Source organism: Myotis myotis, unplaced genomic scaffold (genome assembly GCF_014108235.1).
Source record: "Myotis myotis isolate mMyoMyo1 unplaced genomic scaffold, mMyoMyo1.p scaffold_m19_p_30, whole genome shotgun sequence".
NCBI classification, from domain to species: Eukaryota; Metazoa; Chordata; class Mammalia; order Chiroptera; family Vespertilionidae; genus Myotis; species Myotis myotis.
In genome coordinates this window covers 1,603,433-1,629,717 of record NW_023416336.1, presented here as the reverse complement: position 1 = coordinate 1,629,717, position 26,285 = coordinate 1,603,433, and the positions used below count along the sequence as shown (strand labels likewise).

The window sequence follows — 26,285 nt, the reverse complement described above, 5'->3', positions numbered from 1 at the left end:
ATAAAACTTGGAGTGGATTGGTAACTGTAATCCTAAAGCTGTTGAACATTTGAAAGCATTTAAAATTACTTTAGGAGCTCTGGCCGGGTGGCTCAGCTAGTTGGAGCATCATCCTGTACATCAAAGGGTTGCAGGTTTGATTCCCAGTCAGGGCACATACCTAGGTTGTGGGTTCAATCCCCTGTCAAGTCATGTACAGGAGGCAATCGATCAATATTTCTCTCTCACATCCATGTTTCCCTCCCTCCCTTCCTCTCTCTAAAAAAAATCAATAAACATATTCTCAGGTGAGGATTTTTAAAAATTTACTTTAGGAGTAAGTTTGAAATAAAGAACAATTTTTTTACAAGTTTAGAGTAGATATTACCTATTCTGAAATAGCCATCTTCTAATCGTTTGTCTTTGGTTTCTTTGCTTATTTCCAAACCTTCACTCTAAAATAGAACAAAAACATTATTTTATGAATAATTTCTTCTATTTAAAAAAAAGCTAAGTTATTACTATATCTTAATAAATGTAACAGCAGCATTTGTGGCACAGCTTTCTCTAAAAACACAAAGTGTCATTTCAGTCTTAAACCTTAAAAGGTTTATGAATACAAGAGTTCTTTTTCTAACCATCATCCTGAATCTGTATATAATATGTTAGTGATTAGGAAACTTAAATTTCAAATAATTTTAAATTCAAATCAATTTAATAGAACACTATTTTCTATTAAAAAAAAATGCACAAGAGCTGTGTGTTAACCTGAAAGAAATTTAAGCATTTCTTAGAGACCAGTACATTAACTTTCTGTAGTCATCAACAAGCATTAAAACCACATGGTATTTGGGGACTGGATACAAACAGCAGGTAAATATTAAAGTTAAAGAATGGTTTGTTTATTTTCCTGTACAGACTTCCAAGTACTTTCCAATGGGAAACAAAATAAAGGGTCATTCTATAAATAAGGCAAATGGGACAAGATACTAGGTGTTCTATATTTTTTAAAAAATTAGTATTACTCACCATTGAGGTTCTGCACTAATGAGAACTTTAATCTCATAAACAAGAACAGCCTCAAACCAAGTCTATTGGTGTCAGTTCTTAAGGAAAATTAAGGGGAAAAAATAGTCCTACCTTAAAAGGCAAAACTTCCACAGAAGTGTTTAGCAGAATATCTCCTGGATGTTCTTGGTTGCCACTATGGAACAAATAACTGGAAATACAAAAATCAAAGTACAAATGCAAGTCAGACAAGACTTCACAGAGATTCAGGAAGGCAGCCTTCCCTCAGAGGAAGCATTCTGCACGAGCTGGCACATCAGAGCTTGTGGTAACTGCACATTATGTTCTGAGTAGTTATAGGGAACTTAGAAATTGGAGTGCAGGCACATGTTTGCTGCTTAATGTACTTAACAGATTAAAAAGTGACGACAGTTTTATATAGCTGTTTATACTGCTTTATATATATAAACCTCGGGACAGAATAATTAAAGTCACATTATAATACTGTGTCTTTTATCAGAAAATGCTCACTAGGACAGCCACGAGTTGTGGCAAGTTCAAAGACTAGTTTCTTGGGGTTTTTTTAGAAAGAGAGAGGAAGGGAGAGAGAGAGGAACATCGATCTGTTGTTCCACCTACTTATGCATTCATTGTGGATCCCTGTGTGTGCCCAATGGAGCCTGCAACGTTGGCACATTGGGACGACGCTCTGACCTCTGAGCTACCCAGCCGGGACTCAAAGACTAGTTTTATCCAAGACAAATTATCTCAGTATTGGTAGAGTAAAAATAAGGTAACCAATTCCAAGTAACTGAGTAATTCCATTTGTCAGTGTTAACAAATATTTGAATAATGACTAATCACATGACGTACGAAAGTCAAACACTCTCTGGGTCAGAGTATAATGTTCTTATATCTGATACTCTGAAAACTAGTGTGTGGGGGTAGGTATGTGGAGGAGGTGGAAACCACACTGGGCAAACAAAGCATAGCTAATCTAAACCTAAAGCTTAAGTTTAAGTGAAGTGGTTATTAATTTCAGCTTAATCGTCAAAACACCTACATCCAAGTCCTGGTGTCTCATTTACTAGAATTTTCACCTTAGCAAGTTGCATTAGCTTTCTGCGTCTGAGTTGTTTTTTTGGGTTTTGTTCCTGTTAATCTTCACCCAGGGATATTTTTTCCCCACTGATTTTTAGAGAGAGTAGATGAAGTGGGGAGAGAGAGAGAGAAAGAGAGAGAGAGAGAGAAAGAGAGAGAAACATCGATGTGAGAGAGACAAATCGATTGGTTGCCTCCTGCATGCACCCCAACCAGAGCTGGGGGATTGAGCCTGCAACCGAGGTCTGTGCTCTTGACGGGAATCGAGCCTGAGTTTTATCTATACATACAGTTCAGATATTCCCACCCACACATGACTGTACCAAGAAGTTTACAAGAACTGACAAAAAGTATTTTACACATTGAATATTCAGCAAATAATAGTTACAATGTGGTTCTGACATAGTTACAGTATGATATTTGTGGGCGGAGATCACCTATGATAAGGTATTGATTTTCAAATGTTACACGGGTCAGGGGGCCCTAATAAGAAGCTCCTTCTAAGCTACACCAAAAATCACTTCCAGCATTTTTGCCGAGACACTTCTTTTTAAGGCATCTTTGCTGTGGGATATTGTTTCCCACAGAGGCCCAGCGCACGAAATTCACGCGTGGGTACGGTCCCTAGGCCTGGCCTGCGATCAGGGCCATCTTCCCCAGCTGCCCACAGCCGGCCCTGCCCCCCGCCACCACCCGCCCCCGGTTACCCGTTCACCATTGCCTGATGGCCGGGGGAAGGGACCAAGAGGTGGTCAGCGCACCTCATAGTGTCCGGTCCAGCGGTCGTTCTGGTCATTTTGCCGTTAGGGTCAATTTGCATATTACCCTTTTATTATATAGGATGGATCATTCAATATCTCAGCTATAGATGCGAAAATATGGCTGGGAAGCCACTCAAAAAAAAAAAGGAAAAAGGAAAAATACAGCCCAGCAGTAGCTGGTGTGGCTCGGTTGGTTGGGTGACATCCTGTGCACGGAAGGGCCCCTGGTTCCACTCCCAGGCAGAGCACATGCCCAGGCTGTGGGCTCCGGCCTGCAGGAGGCAGCCGATTGATGTTCAACTCTCACATCAATGTTTCTCTCTCTCTCCCCGTCCCTTCCTCTCTCTCTAAAAACCGATTTTAAAAAATCTAAAAATCAAAAAATAGAGCCCATGGATATATCTGGAGTTTAGGCAGACTGATTCAGAGGTGTTCGCTGTGCAACTACCTATAGTGAAAAACTCAATACCACTGAAAAAGCGTTTAGCATTAGAATGAGTAAATGATGACTGAGCCATGCGATGGGGTACTATGCAGCCATTGAAATGTCTATGAATCATGTATGAGTATACTTGAAAATATAAGGTATAAAAAATTACATATACATCATGGTCTCAAAGTATAAAGTATACAGAATTATCAAGAAACAAAAAGGTGCCAATATGGTCACATGGTGTCCTTGAGTTTTGATTTTTCCCTTATTCTTCATACATTTAAAGTTTTGTATAATGAACACACATCATGCTATATCGCTAGAAAATATTTTTCCTTATACTTCATGTCTGCATTGATAAACACAACTTCTACTTTTTTCCCCTGGTAGCATATGTTATTGTGAAAATGAAAAAGTCATTGTTTTTTTGTCTGTCCTAAGACAGAAAATTCATACATGAGTTTCTACTAGAAAAGCATCGTCAGTAGGAGCATGTAAATACTACTTCACCAAGGTTAACTGTAAACGTTTTTGTTGTTAAGAAATTTGATCTCTAATATATGAGCTTTCAGGCAGCTCTTCAATGGAATTATTTTCATTTGCTAAAAATAAACCAATAGACACAGCTTGAGGTTATTCTTGTTTATCAAGAAGGTGAAGTTGTTTCTAATTCTGTGATGACTCTTTAAATGTGGCAAATGATACCTCAAGTGCAGATTACCACTATCTAGTAGAAATGAGCATTAAATAACAAATATTACACACTCATATAAGTGCAAAATATAATTTTAAAGTATTTTTTATATTTTCCCAGTACTATTTCCATTGCTTAAAATATTTTTACACTTAAATTCCTCTTTAGAATCAGTTTAGAGTAAGAAAAGAAAATTTAAAACATTACATTATAGCTATGCACTGTTTTTGTCCACCTTAAAACTGAATTATTCCAAATGACTTTTGGCATATTCTAAAAACCAAATGGACCTCTCATGAAAATGCCTAACATAATAAACCAGAGACTAGAGAATTATATTCTTTTCTGGGGATCCCATGTAAGTAATGCTACAGACAGTCTGGGCAACACAACCAAGACTGAGCCAAGTCTGAAGGACCCATGACTGCGAAGTAAGACACAGAGAGAACGAGCCCTACACTCTGTACAGCGGGCATAAGGTTAGAACACAGAAAGGGCTGTGAATTCCTCCATGATATACTAAAAGGAATCCAGCATTGGCAAAGCCATTGATTAGAAATAGGCATAGTCTGTTAGACTTGTCATTTCAACCAATTCGCTGCCTAACCAACTCATATCTTAGGAGATATTCCAGGATAAGGATGTGAAAACAAATTTGAGATTTTGCAGCACAGTGCTACTTAAAAGTATGAAAAAATTATACGAGATACATGTTCAGAAATACCAAGAGAATTTATCAAATATGCTAAATGCTGCCATTTTATCTGAAAACAACAAACCCATTTTATTACCAACTTGTGGGAAATGTATTTTATAACCCAACACTTGGGACCCACTGTCTCCTCACATCTGTTATACACAAAACACTTCCATCACAAATCACATTGTAAAAGATGTCTGAACTGTAAGACCAAACACATTTCAATCATCACCAACCTTTCCACATTGACCGGCTTATCAAATTTAAACAAGATGTAGTCTCCCGCTGTCGGAGTGATAGCCCAGAAGAAATCCTCCCCCATATATGTTTTCTCCAGTGTGTGTCCTTGGTAGACCTTCAGAGAAGTAGATACTTCTGCAGGTGGGTTTACATGGATTTTAAGAAGTAATGGTTTCATGTAATCTTTATCCTAGGAGGAGAACACATATGCAATTAAAACAACCCATAGCTTATACTTAAGAGGAAGAACAATGATAATGCACTGAATAACAAATCGTACGTTCATGAGAAAAATCAAATGAAATCACCAACCGTAAGTTTCTGAAGTTTTCCTGTTAGTGAAGAATGCAGACCAACGTGCTGAAAGAGGGAAGGTCTGAAACGAATTCGTAGATTTGCTTTCTGTCTATCACAATGTTTCTAAATATTAGGGGAAAAATCATGTTAGTGTTACATTATGAAGTGAAATCTTGTCCTCATCTGAAAACCGAGGAGTGCTTTAGGTAAATATTGAAAAGAAAATCCAACTCCATCTCATAATTATAAATCACATATTTTAGGTTGCTCACTGAGGCATTAATAGAATCACTGCCTATTTGATAAACAGACAATATGCAAAAATTTAAAATAGCCACATCTAAGGGAAGAGTTAGGATTTAATTTCAACCATTTCTCACACTATGTCAATATAGACTTGACTTTTAATATTAAAATTCACAGAGAAGAACCAAGATGGCGGCATAGGTAAACGCCTGTACTTGCTGCTTCCCATAACCACATCAAAATTACAACTAAAATACAGAACAACTATCACCCGGAACCACAGGAAAGCTGGCCGAGTGGAAGTACTACAACTAGAGAGGTAAAGAAGAAAGCGCATAGAGACTGGTAGGAGGTGCGGAGGCTCGGAACGGGCTGGTCCAGCACCCGGGTGTGCTGCTGTTTTAATTGGGAGGGAGATCACCTCTTTGGAGGCTGCCTGGAGGAGAAAGCCCCACACCAGACCCCCAGCCCAGGGTCCCAGAGCTGGGGAAAGAAGTCCTTATAGGCAGTAAGAACTACAAACTGTAAAAACCAGTGCGGATTGGGGCTGAGTGACACACAGGCTGCTGGAGACCCAACTGCTCCTCTTAAAAGGCCAGCACCGCAAACTGAATTCACAAGCTCCTGCTTGCTCTGAGCTCCAGTGCCAGGTGAAGCTCTGGGGGACCCAGACACATACGGGGAGAAACTAGACTGTCTGGCATCGGGGCAGGACCTCAGGGCAGCTTTCTTCCAGATGGAGGTGCTCACAGTGGTCACTGTTCCTCTGCTGGGACCTCCTGATGCAGGGCTGACTGGCAGCCATTTCTGTTTGCTCCACCCTGGAGATTCCCTGAAACCCCACCCCACCCAATTTACAACCCCACCCAAGCTTTGCACAACAGCTTTTGAATATGAATGGCCTGTCCTTTCTCAGCCTAAAACCTATCAAACAAGCTGCAGCTGGGTCAGGGAGCCCCAAAGCTATCAATGAAAGGCCAAGCCCCGCACCAGCACCAGCCTGCCTTGCTTCACTTCCAAACCCGATAAAAAGAGGAGGAATCTACAGATCTCTCTGTAGCTCCTGCTGGGTGGCCCCAGGCAATGGCTGACTTTGCACCTCCTTGGAGATCCAAGAGCCAGTGTACCCAGTGGTAAGTGTGAGACCACACCAGATTACAACTCTTCACATCCATAAGCAACACACTCAAGTGGCAGACTCAGTGAGCACCAAAGCCCCACTGAAGTCCTGCTCCATAGGTGTCTCCTGCACAGCAGCTCTCCCACTGTAGTCGCAGCTGGTTCCCACAGCCAATTGGCCTGGAGGTCAATTCCTCCCAGTGATCAAGGCTCAACTACAACGAAACTGTGCACACAGCCCACAAAGGGATGCACCAAGAGTGTCCACCTCAGGTGAATGGGCAGGCTGAGCCACTGGGCTTTATAGGACAACTACCACACAAGGCCACTCTATCAACTCAAGGAGACATAGCAGCTCTACCCAATACATAGAAACAAACACAGGGAAGCAGTCAAAATGCAGAGACAAAGAAACATGTTACAAATGAAAGAAATGAAAGAAAGCAAACTACTGGATATAGAGTTCAAAACCACAGTTATAAGGTTACTCAAGAATCTTCTAGAAACCTCCAAGGAACTTAGTGAGGCCTTCAAGGATCTTAGTGAGAATGCCAAAAAAATGGAAAAGGACCAGTCAGAAATTAAACATACACTGACTGAAATAAAGAATAATATACAGAGATCCAACAGCAAACTAGAGGATCCCAAGAATCAAGTCAATGATTTGAAATACGAGAAAGCAAAAAACACCCAACCAGAAGAGCGAAAATAAAAAAGAATCCAAAAATATGAAGATAGTGTAAGGAGCTTCTGGGACAACTTCAAGCATACCAACATCCAAATTATGGGGGTGCCAGAAGAAGAGAGAGAGCAAGATTTTGAAAACCTATTTGAAGAAATAATGACAAAAAACTTCCCCTACCTGGTGAAAGAAATAGACTTACAAGTCCAGGAAGTGCAGAGAACCCCAAACAAGAGGAATCCAAAGAGGGCCACACCAAGACACATCATAATTAAAATGCCAAGGGCAAAAGACAAAGAGAGAATCTTAAAAGCAGCAAGAGAAAGACTAGTTACCTACAAGGGAGTATCCATACGACTGTCAGCTGATTTCTCAACAGAAACTATGCAGGCCAGAAGGGAGTGGCAAGAAATATTCAAAGTGAAGAATAGCAAGAACCTACAACCAAGAATACTCTACCCAGCAAAGCTGTCATTTAGAATTGAAGGTCAGATAAAGAGCTTCACTGACAAGAAAAAGCTAAAGGAGTTCATCACCACCAAACCAGTATTATATGAAATGCTGAAGGGTATCCTTTAAGAAGAGGAAGAAAAAGAAAAAGGTAAAGATAAAAAATTATGAACAAAGTGACAACGAATACATACCTATCAACAAGTGAATCTAAAAATCAAATGAACAATGAATCTGATGAACAGAATAAATTGGTGAATGGAATAGACTCAGGGGCATGGAACAGACTGACGATTCTCAGAGGGAAGGGGGTGTGGGGGGTGCAGGAAGAGATTAGACAAAGATCTTATATGCATGTATGCAGTACCTATGGACACAGACAATAGGGTGGAGAGGGCCTGGGGTGGGGTGGGAACCAAATTATGGGGGTTCCAGAAGAGAGAGAGCATCTATAATAATCTCAACAATAGATTTTTTTAAAAAAAGAAACGAAAAAGACATATAAATGACAAATCTGGATTATTAATAAATTTCTAAAAAGCAAAAATATTAAAATGCACAAACTATAAACTAAAGGTTTGGGTCAAATAGACAAAATATACAAGAAGGTAATATAATTAAGAATTTGCACATAATTAAAGGGACATTTGGTTGCATGAAAGCAATTTGAAAATGTAAGGCAGTAACTTGACTATAAGCAAGTAAACGATATGAAAAGTGACACCGATACATCTATCCCAGCACAGTTAAGGACATCTATGTTTCAACTCAAAGTGCCTCGGAGCTTAGACTTCAGATCAACCCGACGTCAAACTGATCAGAGTGCGAGACGCTCGATGCCAGCATGGCTCTCGATGGGTCTTAGTTTGGAGCTTCAAGTCAGCCACAGCCAGCTGGTCATGCTTTCATTAACTCGTCATTTTCAATGACTTTATAAGTTTTAGGTCAAAAACATGTTAAAAAAGACATTTATAAAACATTTCCACTTTGAAAGACCTCCAATAATTTACTGGGTATTAAAAGGCCTGATTTTGGGGGGAACCACTGTTCCTCATATTTGTGATACACACAAAAAATTCCATCATAAATTGCATTATGAGTAAGAGGTGTGAATTGTAACACCAAATATATTTCAAAATTCACCAACCTTTCCACATTGACTGGCTTACTGAATTTACACAAGAGGTGAACATTATTCCTAACACTAGAACAGAAGTAAAGGAGTATATTTTATTCACACAAATTCAACTACTCAAGTGGAAGGAGAGGGAGACGGAAGGGAAAGAACAAAGGGGGTCGAGAAGAACCAACAGGGCCTGAGGCTGAGCCAACAGCCAATGGACACACGTGGGCTGGAAAAGTCAGAGCCGGTCAATAAACCTTTGGAAAAAATGTGAGACTGCTTTGAAGAGTTTCCCAGACCACACCAAAGAGGCCATTCCAGATACCAGCAAGTATGTGTGGCAGCTTCTCTGACGTCTAGCGGAAGCAACTGAAGAAGTACGGACCACAGAGAAATGTGGCCAAGGAGTGAAAGAATAGATACAATGGCCAAAGGGCTGTGGACTTAATGCACCGGTGATTTAAAGGGTTTTCGTTTTAATTTTTACTATCAGAAATTTTAACCTCAAGGGCTTACTTTAGAACCTAGCCACATATTAGATTAAACTGCACAGAACCAAATAAATGCAAGCAATTTTAGGAGTGAAAAAATGGCGTTAAACTTTTTATCCTATAATAAAAATTCCTGTAATTCACGAAGAAAACACAGGGAAGGCCTTACATCATGGAATGAATGCAGTGATAGCTACAGAAGATAATGTTCTAAAAGTGCATTGGAAGATAGCATGATAAAACTATTCTAGAAAAGATAAGGTCATAAAATCAAATTAAATTAAATGCCTATTTGTTAGAATGAATATTAAGTCAACCATATAATATATGCTTTTAATAAATAGTTCGTGTCATTACATGTCACAATTTACTTATTCATTTTTGAGAATGTACACCCATATTTTATTTATGCTTACACTGAATAAAAATTTGCTTTTTCAGAGGTACAATTCAAATTGGACAAAACATCAAATTAATTTTTGCAATAAGATTTCTAAGGAAGTAACTTGATGTTTGAATAATCAAAGCAAAAGTCATCGTTCAGCCGAACCAGTTTGGCTCAGTGGATAGAGCGTCGGCCTGCGGACTGAAGGGTCCCGGGTTCGATTCCGGTCAAGGGCATGTACCTTGGTTACGGGCACATCCCCAGTGGGGGGCGTGCAGGAGGCAGCTGATTGATCTCTCTCATCGATGTTTCTGACTCTCTATCCCTCTCCCTTATTCTGTAAAAAATCAATAAAATATATTTTTAAAAAAAATTTAAAAAAAAAAGTCATCGTTCACTTATCACCACCAAAAAGGTCAGCATGTGAGTGTGAACACTGGTTTCTTCCAAGTAATAAACTGAAAGGTACTTTTGTGACCTGCCATTATTTTGGTGTAAAATATCACTTCTATGTTATTCCTTATTTCCAGGTGTGTAGGAGTCTGATATTGTCCCCAAAGTATTTGAAAAAAGAAAGCTGACAGAGAATCTGAAGAAAATTTAAATAGCCCACAGAGGACAGATATGATCCACACCTGCAGCCAACAGCAATGAGACAGCAGAGCCTAAAGACACGAGACACACTGATCAGAACTGAAAGGTGGACTTAACTTAGTCATAGGATTTTCCAGCTACTATTTAAAAGTCACTCTATTACTGAAACTTTTGTCAGTTCAAGAAAGAAGGCAAGCACTCAAAATGTTAAGTGAAAACACCTATTTAACTGTTCATTCATAAAATCTAGCTCCCTAAAAGTCACTTTCATGAAATATAGAAAAGAAGCTTCTTCCACCTCATAGGAAGTTAACTTACTGCATCTTTTTCAGGGTTGCAGACTTTCACCCAAAGAATGTGGTCCAAGAGCCAATCAATGGGCTTCTCCTTATAGAACATAAATATGAATTCCACAATCAGAGTGAGGTCTGGCGCTTGAAACATTTTACCTGAAAAGATATTCCAGTCAATGGCAGTAATAAAGAAGCCAAGCATGCATACGGCGTACATCAGAGAAACCTACACAACAAATAAACTAACTCATGGTGCTCTTTCAACTATGAGTCATTATGAATAATGTCCCCACTTGTCTTATCACAACAAACTTGCTTTGGGTCAACATGGAGCTATCATCCTATCTAATAATAGACAAACATGGTAATTAACCATACCTCCACTATGCTTCCCATTGGCTAATCAGCAGGATATGCAAATTAAATGCCAACAAAGATGGCAGCCAGCAGCCACGCAGCTGAAGCGAACATGAGGCTTGCTTGCTCCAGTGATGGAGGAAGCCAAGGTTCCCCCCTGCCACGGCTCAGCTCCGAGCTCCGGATGCAACAATGTTGCAATTATAGAAGGCTGCCAGTACAGCGGTGGTGATGGGAGCCTCTCCTGCCTGATGGCAACACAGTTTCAATTACAGAGCTAAACAAACCCAGATACCTCTTTCAGCCAGCCACGGCCTCAGAGCTGGAGCCGGCTCTCAGCTCCAGTGACAACTATAGAAGGTAAATAAATCCCAGAATAAAAAAAAAAAAAGGAAAAAAAAGAGGCTGGGCGCTTCAGTCGCCCACCAGCCTGAAAACGGCCCTCAGCCTCTCACCCAGGCTAGCCAGGCACCCCAGTGGGGACCCCCTCCCTGAAGGGGGTGTGACCAACTGCAAACAGCCATCAGCCCCTCATCCAGGCTGGCCAGGCACCCAAGTGGGACCCCACCCTGATCCGGGACACCCTTCAGGGCAAACCAGACGGCCCCCACCCGTGCACCAGGCCTCTATCCTATATAGTAAAAGGGTAATATGCAAACTGACCCTAACAGCAGAAAGACTGGGAATGACTGGTCACTATGACACACACTGACCACCAGGGGGCAGACGCTCAATGCAGGAGTGGCCCTCTGATGGTCAGTGCGCTCTCACGGGGGGAGCTCTGCTCAGCCACAAGCCAGGCTGATGGCTGCCAGTACAGCAGTGGTGGTGGGAGCCTCTCCTGCCTCCTCAGCAGCGCTAAGGATGTCTGACTGCAGCTTAGGTCTGCTCTCCACTGGCAAATGGACATTCCCTGAGGGCTGCTGGGCTGCCAGAGGGATGTCTGATTGCCATCTTAGGCCCAAACCCCTGGGGAGCGGGCCTAAGCCAGCAAGTGGTTATCCCCTGAGGGGTCCCAGACTGTGAGAGGGCACAGGCCAGGCTGAGGGACCCCCTACCCCTGAGTGCACAAATTTTTGTGCACTGGGCCTCTAGTCCTATATAATAAACCTCTATAATAAAAGGGTAATATGCAAATCAACTGAACGGCAGAATGACTGATCGTTATGATGCACACTGACCACCAGGGGGCAGATGCTCAATGCAGGAGCTGCCTCCTGGTGGTTAGTGTGCTCCCACAGGGAGAACAGCAGCAGTGGTGGGAGTCTCTCCCACCTTGAGGCGGAGCTAAGGATGTCTGACTGACAGCTTAGGCCCGCTCCCTGAGGGGAGCAGCCCTGTGGACCTAAGCTGTCAGTCAGACATCCCCCAGGGATCCCGGACTGCAAGAGGGCGCAGGCCGGGCTTAGGGACCCCCCCTGAGTGCACAAATCTCATGCACCAGACCGCTATTCTGGATATAAATGGAAGTAGTGAATTCCTGATTTTCTATATTACAAATTTATCATACAACTACTGGTTCAAAGGATTCAAGAATCAAGTCAGAGATTTTTTCCTTCATGTCTTAATAAGATTCTTCCCATTTTTATAAAAAGGAATTTAAGAGGGTTAGGTAAAAACAAATTTTTAAAATATCACAAGTAAAGATGTTTTTTGACTCTTAAATTAAGGTTGAGATAAGTGATCAGCAAGATCAAAGGCCTAGCCTCCAATATTTAAAGTTTTAAAGTACTATAGGAAGTGAAATGTTATCCTTTGGGTGTTTTTCTAAACCTGTAAATTTCCTTCAATTCTTTGATTTTCAACATATTCTCTTTAGTTGGATAATTTAGGAATGTTAGTGAAAAACTTTTTAAATTAGTATCCTGACTAGTCAATAAAAGAAACAAATGAATACAAATTAATCACTGGACAGGAACTTCATGTACTACACCAAATGCCAGGAATTCATATTAGAAAACTGTTAACTTGACATTTTTTAAAAGACAATCTTGCAAAAGCAGTGGGCTATTGAAGAGGGTCAGAGAATTCAGACATGCTCACCAGGACCATGGCTGGCTTTGCATGTAGACATACGGAGGGCTGCCTTGTAGAACTCTAGAGTAAATACTACAACCTTAGAAATCTCCAAATACTATTTTCGGTTGCCTTACATCATTTCTCTAAGCTGAATTTCCTCAAAAGCAATACATTTCCAAAGAATAAAGACAACTTTAAAATAAATAAAAAAATTAAAAAAAGAATGAGTCCAATATCCCAAACCTCACAATTATTTCTGAAAAGTAGATAAATCCAACACTTTTCTTACCAATGAAGCCCAGCTGGGAGAACTCTAGTATCATCCATTCCTCAGAAGAAAGTTGAAGGGCAAAATTTTTGATAGTGTTAAAGTAATTCGGTTTGGCAATAATATCATCTTCAAGCTGAACAAAGAGGTGAAAGATTTAGATAGACCATTTTTATTATGAAAAATAATCAAGCATACTTTATCATGAAAATCAAGAAAACAATGGTCAAAAATGATAAAATTACAAAACTAAATTTTATTAAAAGAAAATGAGGAAAATAAAAGGGAAGATGCAAAATCCAAGTCAACTAAACCATTCCCATACTCTGCGAAATAACAACAGCACTCCATGAATTACTCCTTTTGGTTGTTTTATACTGCCCAATGTGATTTCACACTGCCTTTCTTCTTTTCAAAGGAAAATAATTTTTTGTAGGCCTTTAATTTATTTTTCCTTTTTACATAAAATGCATACCAAGTCAAAGAGAGAGTCAAAGAAAAATCTCGTAGCTTCCCTTCTCTGCCCTCCACACTGCTAGCTGGGGTGGCCAATGTTAAAAGTTGATTGTGCATCAATTCAACACCTTCTGTATGGACATATAGCACATAACGACCCATACACACTTCTTCCAGGTTCCCACCCAACTCTACGATTTTATTTAAAAAGGGGGCCATACATTTTTCTCTTCATATACCATGAATAACTTTCAGGTTAATAAATACATATTTAAATCATCCTTTTTAATAGATGTGTAATATTCCATGCTACAGTTGTACAACAGTTCATTCAACTTGCCCAGCTCACAGGCAGACATACATTTTTTTATCTGTGCCAACAATGCTGTACTGATATGCTTCTACTTACATACTTTTCATTTCTCTAGATTCCTAAAAGTTCCTTTTTTACATTTTGAAAGATATCTTCAAAATCCTTAAGAAGCTGTAGCAGCTCACAAAAGGTGCCAGTTAACCCCATGTGCTCTGCCAACACCATGTGTTAACTACGCTGGGAACTGCTGCCAGTTCCGTAGGGCGTTGACAGAGATCGGCGATCATGGATGCATGCAAAGACCTCCTCCCCAGAATCTTCTTGCATATAATTTTAAAGTCACAAGGTAATTTTAATATCCTAAGAAAACTTTTCCTTTTCTTAATTTCACATTATCATTTCTAGTTATCTAAAAATAAATAATTTTCACTTATTTTGGGATTTAAAGTTTTCATGTCTTTTAAGTCCTCTAAGATTACTTCTTCCTCTCTGTGTAACAGTAGTATTTGGAAAGATATCATACTGACTCATCAAATATTTATTGAGCTTTTATTATGTCCAAGACCTGCACTAAACCCTGGGAATAAATCAGTGGCATAAGGCATCTATGATATATTAAGTAACACCAAATAGGCTATAAAACAATATGTACGGTACGATTATGCTCTTACAAAAAGGGTTGTTAAATGAATTTATATGTGTAAAGCGTAAATTGTAAAGAGCAATGCCTGACATAAGGTAAGCATGCAATAGGCACTAGTTCATAACTGCTGCTGTTACTAAATACTGGCCTCTGCTGTTACATACTGACCCTGTTTAGGGGAAGTGTTCCTTATCATTCTCCTTCTAAACTCCAACCTTTCCTTAATTTCCTAAACATTTACTTTTCCTGTACTTCACAAAAAATCTTTAAGGTTGCATTCATTCTCTCCTTGGAAAGCAAATTTTAAAAATACAGTATAGTTTTAAATTCTCTCTAAAAAGTTCTTGACCATAATGTGTTTATATAGTGGCCCTAGAATAAACAGCAAGGGTCAACTACAGTAATATTTGGGATATGTTAAAACAAAACATTTTGAAATTATAGTAAGACTTCTCTCTAAGGTATTTCAAGGAAATGTTCTCTCTAAATTTAGGATATTGGCTTTTATGTGCTTAAATGCTGTATACTGTTATATACAACTAGAGGCCAAGGGCACAAATTCGTGCACAGATGGGCTCCCTCAGCCTGGCCAGCGATTGAGGCCTACCAGGGGGAGAGACCCCAGGAGGTTGGCTGGCTGGCCCTCCAATCGGGGCCTATGTGGGGGAGGGGCAGGCTGGCAGAGGGGAGGGACCGCGGAGGTTGGCCGGTAGGTTGGCTATGGAAGCACACTGGCCACCAGGGGGCAGCTACTGCATTGAGCATCTGGCCCCTTGTGGTCAGTACACGTCATAGCGACTGGTCGGTGGACCCTAACAGTCACTTACGCTTTTCTATATATAGACGTTCAGTTCTGGCCCTACCATCATCTACATCCCCTTTCTGCAAACCAAGGAAGAGTTCATGCCCATTTGTCATGTGTTTTTTTAATCCTCACCTGAGGGGTGAGGACATTTTTTTTTTCATTGATTTTTAGAGAGAGTGGAAGGGAGGAGGAAGGAGAAGAGAGAGAGAGAGAAACATTGATTGGTTGCCTCCCACACACCCATGACTGGAAGTGGAGAATTGAACCTGCAACCCAGGTATATGCCCTTGACTGGGAATGTTGAACCCCAAGCCCTCCAGTGCACAGGCTGACACTAACCACTAAGCCATGCCAGCCAAGGTCATGCCCATTTGAATGCAGCTGGCCCAAGGTATAATGTCAAGGGAGACAAAGTCTGACCTTAGGTAAGCCCACCTTCCCATGTGATGCCAAGCTTTTTCCTTCTTTCCTCTCCTCCCAAAGTCCCTTCCCATCTCTCACAACCCCCGGTAGCTGCCCACCATTTCCTTTCTGATTCAGGGACCAGAATACCTTTTCTTAACACTTTCATCAAAACATCCTCCTAGGTAAGGACCTAATAAACTTTTTATACTAAAAAACAAAACAAAAAAAACACACAAAAGAAACCCTGACAGACTTAGTGTCTGGGGGTATTTGTATTTCAAACAAGGAATAATGACCTTTCGTGAAAGAAATGAATTGGGAAATTTAAGCTTAAGTCACTAAGGAAAATGAAATCAGAAAGAAATAATAGCTTCCCAGATTACTGAGATGTTGTCTACCTAGCTAACTTAAAACCCGTATCACTATAGATTTACTATTCTAGTCTTGGTAATAAAATGAAATGTCAGTTTTATTACCTAAATGTAAATATACTGTAGCATACAAAACCCCCCACTATATTAATAGGACCACTAAAAAAATATGGAAATCCTTCTTTAAAATTTTCCATATAATTCTTGGTTCTTTTTAACAGTGGAAACAGGGAGGATGAGAAAGGAGAGGGAGGAGGAGGATAAGAGGAGAAGGAGAGATGGGAGAAAAGGAAAAAAGAGGTGAGCAACCTGCCCACTGTCACACCACTGAGTGGAGAGCTAGTGTTTGTGCAACACCAGAGAATGGAACTTCAGAGCCCACATTCTCAGTGAGTAGGAGAGATGCTTCTGCCCGCGACATATTGTTATGGTCTTAGAGATCTGGGAGGGCTTACGCTTTTAACACACCCCGTTTTAATGAAAATATACCCTTGATGTTATCACTTTTTCTTTAAAAGTGTGAAACACATTAAAGAAATAACCACACTTACCTGAATGTAATATATGCCCTTTTCCTGAGCATACATCATTAGAAAACAATAATCTAGGTTTTGCTTTGTTCTCCATCTGAAATAAAAATTTTCAAAAATAAGGCTCAGACTCAAATTAGGCAATATAGGATTAAATGCATTACATTTTATGATATATATTATGATATAACATTGTAATCTATATTTTAAAAGGCCTGTGGCCCTAACACCATAACAACCAAGACCAGCGCGGGTGGGCGGAGCTGCAAATGCGGCAGGGCGGCAGGTGGGCATGCGGGTGGGTGGGGCTGTGCAATTTCCCGTGCTGGGCTTCTAGTATTCTATAATATGTAATATATTACATAGACACAATATGTATATATTTTATATACATGATGTATACACAATATATGAAACATATAGCAGTAAATACATTTGTTGAAAAAAATTGTAATCCAGTATTTTCCAAACTTCCTTGACCACTGACTCTTTTTTCAGTAACATCTTCATGTCTTCAACAATTATACTGTGGGGATCACTGCTCTGGTGCCTAGGACTGTGCTCCAAACAGGCAGAAATTAATAAATATGTATTGAATGCTTAAAAACCCAAGACATCCTATTAAAATTTACAACATTAAGTTCTTTCAGTGAATCCTGGTAACCTATAGAAACTGACTAATTTTAAATAAGAGAAGTGGTTCTAAAAGTCAGGTAAAAAACAAAACAAAACCCACAACAACCAGTAAAATAAAAGCTTTGAATCATATTAAGCAAACTTCTCCATAATATAGCTAATACGATTACCTAGAATTTTTTACTAAATTCAATCCTAATTTTTTGAAAAATAAAATTATATTTATTGAGAGACAATTAACCAATTATGAGGACATATCTGTCTTTGGGACAAATTAACAACTCAAGATGTACAAATCTCTTCCCAAAATACCATTTTTCCTTTTCTCTAGTTACAGAAAATCCAAAACTAATACCAATATTTCTTAGTTTTTAATAACACAATGAAAGCTAAGTCCTTCAGTTTTAGAGATCCAGACACAAATCCAATAGACTAAGTACTATACTACAATTTTGCAGGACAGCATTATTGTTTTTGGCCCTTTATTGAGTCAGCCCTCATTTATGCTGCATACAGATCTGAGATTTCTATCTGTACTAACTTCTGAGTTATAGATAATATACTCTTAAGAAAAGTCATAGCATTAGAGCAGCAGTTATAAAAATTATAGAGTTTACCAAATCAACCTCTCATCAGAAACTCCATAGAATTTCCAATAAAATACCCCAAATTTCATTGGCTCTCATTAATTGGCTAACTCCTAAAATATGTAAAGCTTTGATAAAGAAGAACTACATTTATTATACACTAGAGGCCCGGTGCACAAAAATTTGTGCACTGGCAGGGGAGGGGGTTTGGGGGGTGTCCCTCAGCCCCACTTGTGCCCTCTCACAGTCTGGGACCCCTTGGGAGATAACCAACTGCTGGCTTAGGCCCACTCCCGGGTGGAAGATGGCAGGCCCGATCCCTTGGTGCCTGCCCCGCCTCCCCGGGTCGCGCACACGGCAGGGCCAATCCGGGGGTTGGGACGCCGCCCTGGGTCGGGTTGCACACGGGACACCGGGTGGGTCGCACACAGGACACCCGGGCAGGCCGGCGGATCGCTGCTGCCCCGCCTGGCCGCCCCAGGTCGGGTTGCACACGGACGCCCGCCGCCCCAAGTCGCAGATAGCAGGCCTGGATGGCAGCAGGGCAGGCAGGATGGCGCAGTCCCGCCCCACCGCCCTGGGTGGCAAATAGCAGGCCCAGATGGCTGCGGGGCAAGCAGATGGCACTGTCCCACCCTGCCTGCAGTATGCAAATTAGCCGCCATCTTTGTTGGCAGTTAATTTGCATATCGTGCTGATTAGCCAATGGGAGGTGTAGCAAAGGTACAGTCAATTACCATGTTTGTCTATTATTAGATAGGATTACAGTCATAAGGGTGAGGGTTCTAAGAAACACAGGCTCACCTTACTCTTTCTTTAGAGTCTCCAAATGTCGTCTTTAAGTTTGTCAAGTCAGGATAATAGCTTCCAGGAGGTGATATTATTTCCACCAAACCAGAACTGATTTCTTTAGAAAATCTATCATGAGAAAGGTTAGTTGAGTTATTTAAGCTCTGTGGGATTTTATTTATCTTAATGCTCAACTTACTGTGTTATCATAAAACACATCAGTAATGAACACACTGTGTTCAATGAAGTAGTTCATCAATGATTTTCCAGAAACTACAGATTTTTCTAATAGCACACGTTTTTAAAAAATAATGCTTTTAAAAAGTGTAAAGTGCCACTATTCTTGGAGCAGCATGGCAATCCTAGGCCAAATGCAGGAATTACTTTCCTAAAAAGTATAAGAACTTTAACCAATCAAATCGAGATGTCACAGAAAATAGAAATTGAAGAAAAACAAAGTAATGAAGGAGTTTGCGCGCGCATGTGTGTGTATATGTACAAAAATCGAAGTTCTTTAATTTTCAGGAAGGTTTAGTTGTCGGTTATACACTATATGTCATTCTAAACTAGTGTTTCTCACTGAGAGCACTCCTGCCCCTAAAGGGTACACTGAGCAATGACCAGACATTTGGTCCTCATCACTATGGACAGTACTGACATCTAGTGGGTAGACAGACATTAGGGATGCTGTTAAACATTCTACAGTGCACAGGACAGTCCTTACAACAAAGAATTATCTAGCCCAAGATGTTAACAGTGCCAAGGTTGAGAAACTGTTCTAAAGTTTTTTAAACCAATCTTACTTACTCAATAGCAACTTCCTTCTCATTTGCATTCTCCATTATTTCATTTTTGCAAATCTCCACAAAATGGTTGTCTAACTACCTGTCTTTGCACAAATGTTCTTAGTGCTTAATTTTCACTTTTTCCCCTGGGCATGGTTTTCCTACACATGGATGAAGAAAGGAATTGACAGGATCATTGCATGTGCCCCACAGACCGGCCCATGTGAAGGGGACTAGTAATTATTGCTCTGGTCCTCTATTAAGGGGTCTATGCTATCTGAGAGTGCTTTTATGAAGGCTGCCAAGTTGTGCTTTTATGAAGGCTGCCAAGAAATTGAGCACTTGAGAAAAAATCTAACAAATAGAGTTTAATCTGGAATTATACATATTTTTTTAATCTCTGGTTTTAGAACTGTGATAGACAAATATAAAGCCACAGTATTTTAAATCTAGAGTTGGCAAATAATTGTTGCTTCTCTTTTGTCGTTTTAAGTAGAAGATAAGTGTTTAGGGGGCAAAAACAGGCAGAATTCAATGATGAAACCATATCAAGACTAATTTTTTAACGTTACTATTAAGACTACCACCAAAGCAGTATTTTACAAATTAATGATACCTGAAATTTACTAAACTTTCTATCTGTAGTTACCTGCGATGTGCCTTGCTCACAGTAAATTGTTCCTCAACCTTTGCAAAATAGATTAGATTCAGACATAGTTTAGCACTGAGTTTTGAAGCTGCTAAATGACTATCGGCCATAACAGCAGAAAATTTTTGCTTGGTAAACACGGTGAAAAATTTAAGTAATCTCGTATGATTCTATGTTCACTGTTCTCCAGATTAAAGACTGGAGTTATTTGATAATGTTACATACATATAACATTCAAGTTTTTCCTAAATATACCAATTTATCCCATCAGATAACTAGATGTGCACCTTCTTTATGACAATGCCAAAGACCAATTATAGGTGGTCCAATGAACACTGAATTCCAGAGAAATGAATTATAAAAGAAGGCATTATCTTTTAACAGAAAGAGAAGAGATAATAGTAATGATTATTTTCACTTCCATAATTAAGAAGAACTTACTCTTTCTCCAGGCTGGCTATAACACCGTGTACATAATCAATATCTGTCTGGGAAAGAAAAGAAAATTGTACCTAACGTTCATTGTTTTTATTTTTTTATTTAACTTTTAATACTGAACTCAAAATCAAATAAGTGAATAAAACATTCATTGAAAACATTACATTAGATTTTCAGGTAAGTTATGGGATTTGCATTTATGTACCGGTATTCTACTTTAATGCACCACTAGATATCACTGAGTATTTACTAATAGAGTAAGTAGATAACTAAGGTTTCATTATTTTCAATTGTTGATGTTCAATAGAAAAAATTAAGCACAAAAACTATTTCTACTTCTTCTGAAATATCCAAACTGTAAGTAATGAATGAACAGTGTCTGTAAGCAGGCGACAGGGAAGATGTGTCCACTGCAAATCATAAAACCTAGCTTCAAGATTTGCCTCTGTACTCACTGGCCTGTACAACTTAGAGTGGGCCACTTCTCTGAGCCTCAGTTTCCTGCCCTATTTTTTTTAAAAAAAAAAAGTGGGAGGAAAAATCATCTCAGAGACTATGACAGTAAGTGATAAAAATGAAACAAAAAGCTGTATTATTCTGTATTATTATTATCAAGTTGATAATAAAAAACAAAGTCAAGAGCATTTTAACCAGAGTTAGAAGTAAATATTTATCAGGCTTATGTACTTTGAAATTATGTACTGTAAGCAAAGTTCCAATACCCCTATCAATTTTAAATTCAGTGACAGCTTACATTAAAATGCTGCATTGTTAAAATAAATAAATGACACATCAAGTCTGATCTATGTTATAAAGACTACCAAAATACTTAAAAATTGAGGAAAAACAAATATAAAACTTAACCGTGGAAATTACAAAACTTTTGGATTATAAAATTTTGTTTTATGAGAGTTTATTTAATTTAATTGATCTTTACTGTTGAGAGTATTGTCGTGTCCTCCTTTATCCCCCATTCACCTCCTCACCCAGCTCGGCCCCCTCTCCAGGCTTTCCCAGCACTATTGTCTGTGTCTATGGGCTATGCATATCCTATATAATAAAAGCCTAATATGCAAATTGTCCCCTCGGATGGTCACTGACCTGGAGTTTGACCGCTCACTATGACGTGTGCTGACCACCAGTGGGCAGTGCGGAACATGGTGGGTGTGAGCGACGCAGCGCTGGCAGCGGGTGGCAGTGGAGGCACAGCCGGCCCTGATGGGGCCCAATGACAGCTGGACCACAGCGGGATGGTGCAGCAGGTGAGTGGGCAGTGCCAGGCCAATGCGGGTGAAAGCAGGGGCCCGATCGCCCTGCCAATCACCCCACAGACGGTGACCAGCAGCGGCGGCGGGGGGTGGGGCAAGCAGGCGGCACCAGGCCAAGGTGGGGTGCCAGGCAGAGCTGCAGGGCTGCGAGGCTGAGGATACGAGCTGGGGCTGTGAGGCTGGGGGTATAAGCTAGGGCCTGATCTCCACAGACCACCCCAGAGACCCCACCTGTGCATGAATTTCATGCACCGGGCCTCTAGTATTCATCTAAGTTTTATGGTTAATCTCTGCCCACCCACCTCCACTTCCCTCTGACATATGTCAGTCTGTTGCATGTTTCAATGTCTCTGGATCTATTTTGTTCGTCAGTTTGTTCTGTTCATTAGAATAGTTTAATTTCTGTTAATTGAAAGTAATTTCTATTTTTATTGTTAAATTTAAAGACTTAGGAGTGAGATACAGCTAGAACACAGCCCACAACCCTCTGTACTTCTCCTTCATAAACACAAACAGTAGTGAGCTCATTTTCAATAAATTATCACCCAGTGAGTATCTTACTAACTCATCAGGTTCTAATTTTGGAGCACATGATCAAGCCTGGTTTATATAAACTTGAATAAGTTTAGCAACAACCTGAAACTCAAACTGATTACCATTTACTGAGTGCCAGTAATTTGCCTATCCAAGGAAACAGAATATGAATAGGGCCAGCTCCCTATCTCCAGGAGACTCTTCAAAAGGGGGCCAAGAAGAATAAACTTATGTGAATATAGATTTATTATGTCATATGTAATAAAATTTATGAAGTACGAGTGCTCCATATCTAATCCACACATAATATCCTTATGTTTAAAAAATACATTTTTTGCTGATTTGACAGAAAAAAAATAGGTACAGTTTTGATTCATTCACATCAGACAGCTATTATTTGTGTTGGCTCTCGTCTTTTTTTTTTGTCTTTTTTACAATCTAAGGGAAAAGAGTTCAGTCCCCCAGACTAAATAGTCAGGTATTGCATGTTTTAAACATTCTTGTGGCACATCGGCTGAAAATCGCTGTACTATGTATTAGTTTTCTCAGCTGTCCTTCTCTCTGATGTAGGTTTCATTGGGCAGAGGCTTTGTTTTGTTCAGTGATAGGACTGGCTTATCCCTGTGTCAGTAAATATTTGTTGAATTACAAGCAAATTTTATATATCTCCAATTTCTTCCCCATTAGATATGTATGATATATAACCAACGCATAAGTGAACATCTTAAAATCTAGCTGCTGAAAAATTATAAGCCAAAATACCACTGATGCACCAACATAGTAATCTGTAGTTTAAAATCAAGAACAGAAACAACTAACAACTAAAAAAGACTGGTAATTATGAGAGCTTAAGAAAACATAACTATAGAGAGGACTACTCTCTATTTCTCAAGAGCTTTGGGGTGTAAAAAGCTCCAAAGCACTCAGGTAACTAATGCCGCCTCAAAACACCAAACTGTCTCACTAGAAAAGACTAAAGCACTTAATCAGAGTTCACCCAGGAACACAACATTGGCATTATATGCAATTACCAATGAAAATCAGACACAAATCTAGAATACAGAACCTACGGAACACAGCTAACACAGTGTTCAGGAAAAAATTCATAGTAATTCTTATATTAACAAAAGGAAAGAATGGAAATAAATCAATTTAGTATCTGGGACAAGTATAACATGTAAAGTATAACATGTAACTAACAAAAGCGGAAAAATTAATAATGTTAAAAGCCAGTATTAAAATTTTTTTAAAGCCAGTATTAATCAGAAAACAACAAAACAAACCCAAAAGATGGGTTTTGAAATAATAAAAACAGATCCACTAGCTAGAAAGAGGGAGACTACAATATACACACATATATAAAGAAATCAGAGGAAATAACCACAAGAACAAGAGTCGACTTTGCTCCACTTTGTATAAAGTAAATTTTAAAACTTAGGTAAAATGAATAAATTTCTAGAAAAGTATTTTACAAGGAATCTATATAGGTCTTTATGTGCTAATATAAAAAGTTAATATTATACCATCTACATAGAAATAGTGCGAAAAAGAATGTATCCACATATATACACATTAAATATCTCTGCATGGAAACAACTACTGTTAACAGTTGTTGCCGGTAGAGAGATAATAGTGACTAAGGAACAGCACTAAAGGGAGACTTTTCAAAGTATACAACACACGTTTATAATTTCTTAAGCATGAGATCATATTACCTATCCAAAGAATAAACAGTAAACACTGTTTCCTAGCCAATAAAGTATATAATAGAAAAATTTTTAAAAACCCTATAGCAATTTGTTCAATTCTCTGTTATTCAACTTCTGTATTCATTTATAAATTTACCTGCTTTGCATATTTCTGCCCACAAGCCAACTAGCACTGTTAGCACAATTTAAATAAAAGAATTTTAAAGAAGGCATAGTAATGGCCTCAGGCGCTCTAAACAAACTACAAAACACAAACTAAAATGTGTACAATAGTAAAAAGCAAAACTATTTTCATGCTATATTCTAAACATACTGTGAGCTGGAAATTCTGTAAACTCAATTTTTCAGAGACTACCTTTAGGTGCTTTTCTAACATGACAAATTTGTTATTTCATTATAGAATCTCAACTTGAATTCTTCAGTTCAGGAACTTAACATTTTAACATGCCTTTGGAATGTTTTTAGGCAAATTACAGAAACAATGTGAATAGTCATCTATAATAATAAAAGCGTAATATGATAATTAGACCAAACGTCCTTCTGGACAACCTTCCGGACAAAGCCGCAGCATTGGCGGGGGCTGAGGCAGAGGCAACTGCATGGTGGGTGGGGCCGAGGCAGAGGTAGCTGCCGCAACCCCCTGTCACGCACAGAGCAGGGCTCATCAGGGGGGTTGGGGCTCCGTACCCTGTCACAGAGCAGGGCCAATCAGGGCGTTGGGGAGCTCCCCCATGTTATGCACAGAGCAGGGCCGATAGGGGAGTTGGGGCACCGCCCCCTGTCACACACAGAGCAGGGCGGATCAGGGGGTTGGGGAGCTACCCCTGTCACGCACCGAGCAGGGCGGATCAGGGGGTTGGGGAGCTAGCCCCGTCACGCACAGAGCAGGACCGATCAGGGGGTTGGGGAGCTCCCCATCACGCACAGAGCAGGGCCAATCAGGGGGTTGGGGCACCACCCCGTCACACTCAGAGCAGGGCCAATGGGGAGGTTGTGGCTTCACCCCGTCACACACAGAGCAGGGTCCATGGGGGGGTTGGGGCGCCGCACCCTATCACACACAGAGCAGGGCCGATCAAGGGGTTGGGGAGCTCCCCCCATCAGGCACAGAGCAGGGCTGATCAGGGAGTTGGGGCGACTTCCTCTGTCATGAACAGAGCAGGGTAGATAGGGAGGTTGTGGCCCCGGCCCCTGTCACACACAGAGCCGCAGGGTGATCGGGGGTTTGGGCGCTGCCCCGTCACTCTGCTCTAGGGGCCAGGAGGCCTCGCGGCTACGCTTGACACCGGGGCAGTGAGGCCTTGTTGCTCCACTGATCCCGGTGCTGGGAGGCCTCGCTGCTCCGCTGATCCCGGTGCTGGGAGGCCTCATGGCTCCGCTGATCCCGGTGCTGGGAGGCATATTACCCTTTTACTATATAGGATAGAGGCCTAGTGCATGGGTGGGGGCCAGCTGGTTTGCCCTGAAGGGTGTCCTGGATCAGAGTGGGGGTCCCGCTTGGGTGCCTGGCCAGCCTGGATGAGGAGATGATGGCTGTTTGCAGCTGGTCGCACCCCCTTCAGGGTGGGGGTCCCCACCGGGGTGCCTGGCCAGTCTGGGTGAGGGGCTGAGGGCCGTTTTCAGGCTGGCGGTTGACTGAAGCTCCCAACCTCTCCTTTTTTTCTTTTGTTTTTTATTCTGGGATTTATTTACCTTCTATTGCTGTCACTGGAGCTGAGAGCCGGCTTTAGCTCTGAGGCTCAGCTCCAGCTCTGAGATCTCGGCTGCTGAAAGCAGGGATCTGGTTTTTTTGGGTTCTATAATTGTAACACTATTTCGGTCCTGCTCGCTCCAGCTCTGATGGCTGAAAGCAGGTTTCTGGGGATGGTTTAACTTCTATAATTGCAACATAGTTGCTTAGAGTGCAAGCTTAGAGGCCGGCAAGCGGCAGACGGGGAACCTTGGCTTCCTCTATCACTGGAGCACGCAAGCCTCCTGTTCACTTCAGCTGCCTGGCTGCCGGCCGCCATCTTGGCTGCCAGTTAATTTGCATATTGCCCTGATTAGCCAATTGGAAGGGTAGCGAAGTTACGTTTAATTACCATGTTTCTCTACTATTAGATAGGATCCTTGGGTGAGGATTAACAA

General features: G+C 40.5%; 1 protein-coding gene across 5 annotated transcripts in view; it reads right to left on the bottom strand.

Moving 5' to 3' along the window:
* The window catches only part of MGAT4A (alpha-1,3-mannosyl-glycoprotein 4-beta-N-acetylglucosaminyltransferase A), a 95,826-nt gene that overhangs the window by 8,007 nt on the left and 61,534 nt on the right, over positions 1-26,285 (bottom strand). For 4 of the 5 annotated variants that reach the window (XM_036302211.1, XM_036302214.1, XM_036302212.1 and 1 more), the window contains 9 exons: positions 20,651-20,697; positions 18,791-18,904; positions 16,785-16,860; positions 13,262-13,376; positions 10,622-10,752; positions 5,229-5,336; positions 4,913-5,106; positions 1,120-1,198; positions 368-434 (listed from right to left, as the gene is read on the bottom strand). In XM_036302211.1, the coding sequence (XP_036158104.1) occupies positions 368-434; positions 1,120-1,198; positions 4,913-5,106; positions 5,229-5,336; positions 10,622-10,752; positions 13,262-13,376; positions 16,785-16,860; positions 18,791-18,904; positions 20,651-20,697 (931 nt within the window). The remainder of the gene's footprint in view (positions 1-367; positions 435-1,119; positions 1,199-4,912; positions 5,107-5,228; positions 5,337-10,621; positions 10,753-13,261; positions 13,377-16,784; positions 16,861-18,790; positions 18,905-20,650; positions 20,698-26,285) is intronic. The other variant, XM_036302213.1, reaches the window with a different exon arrangement.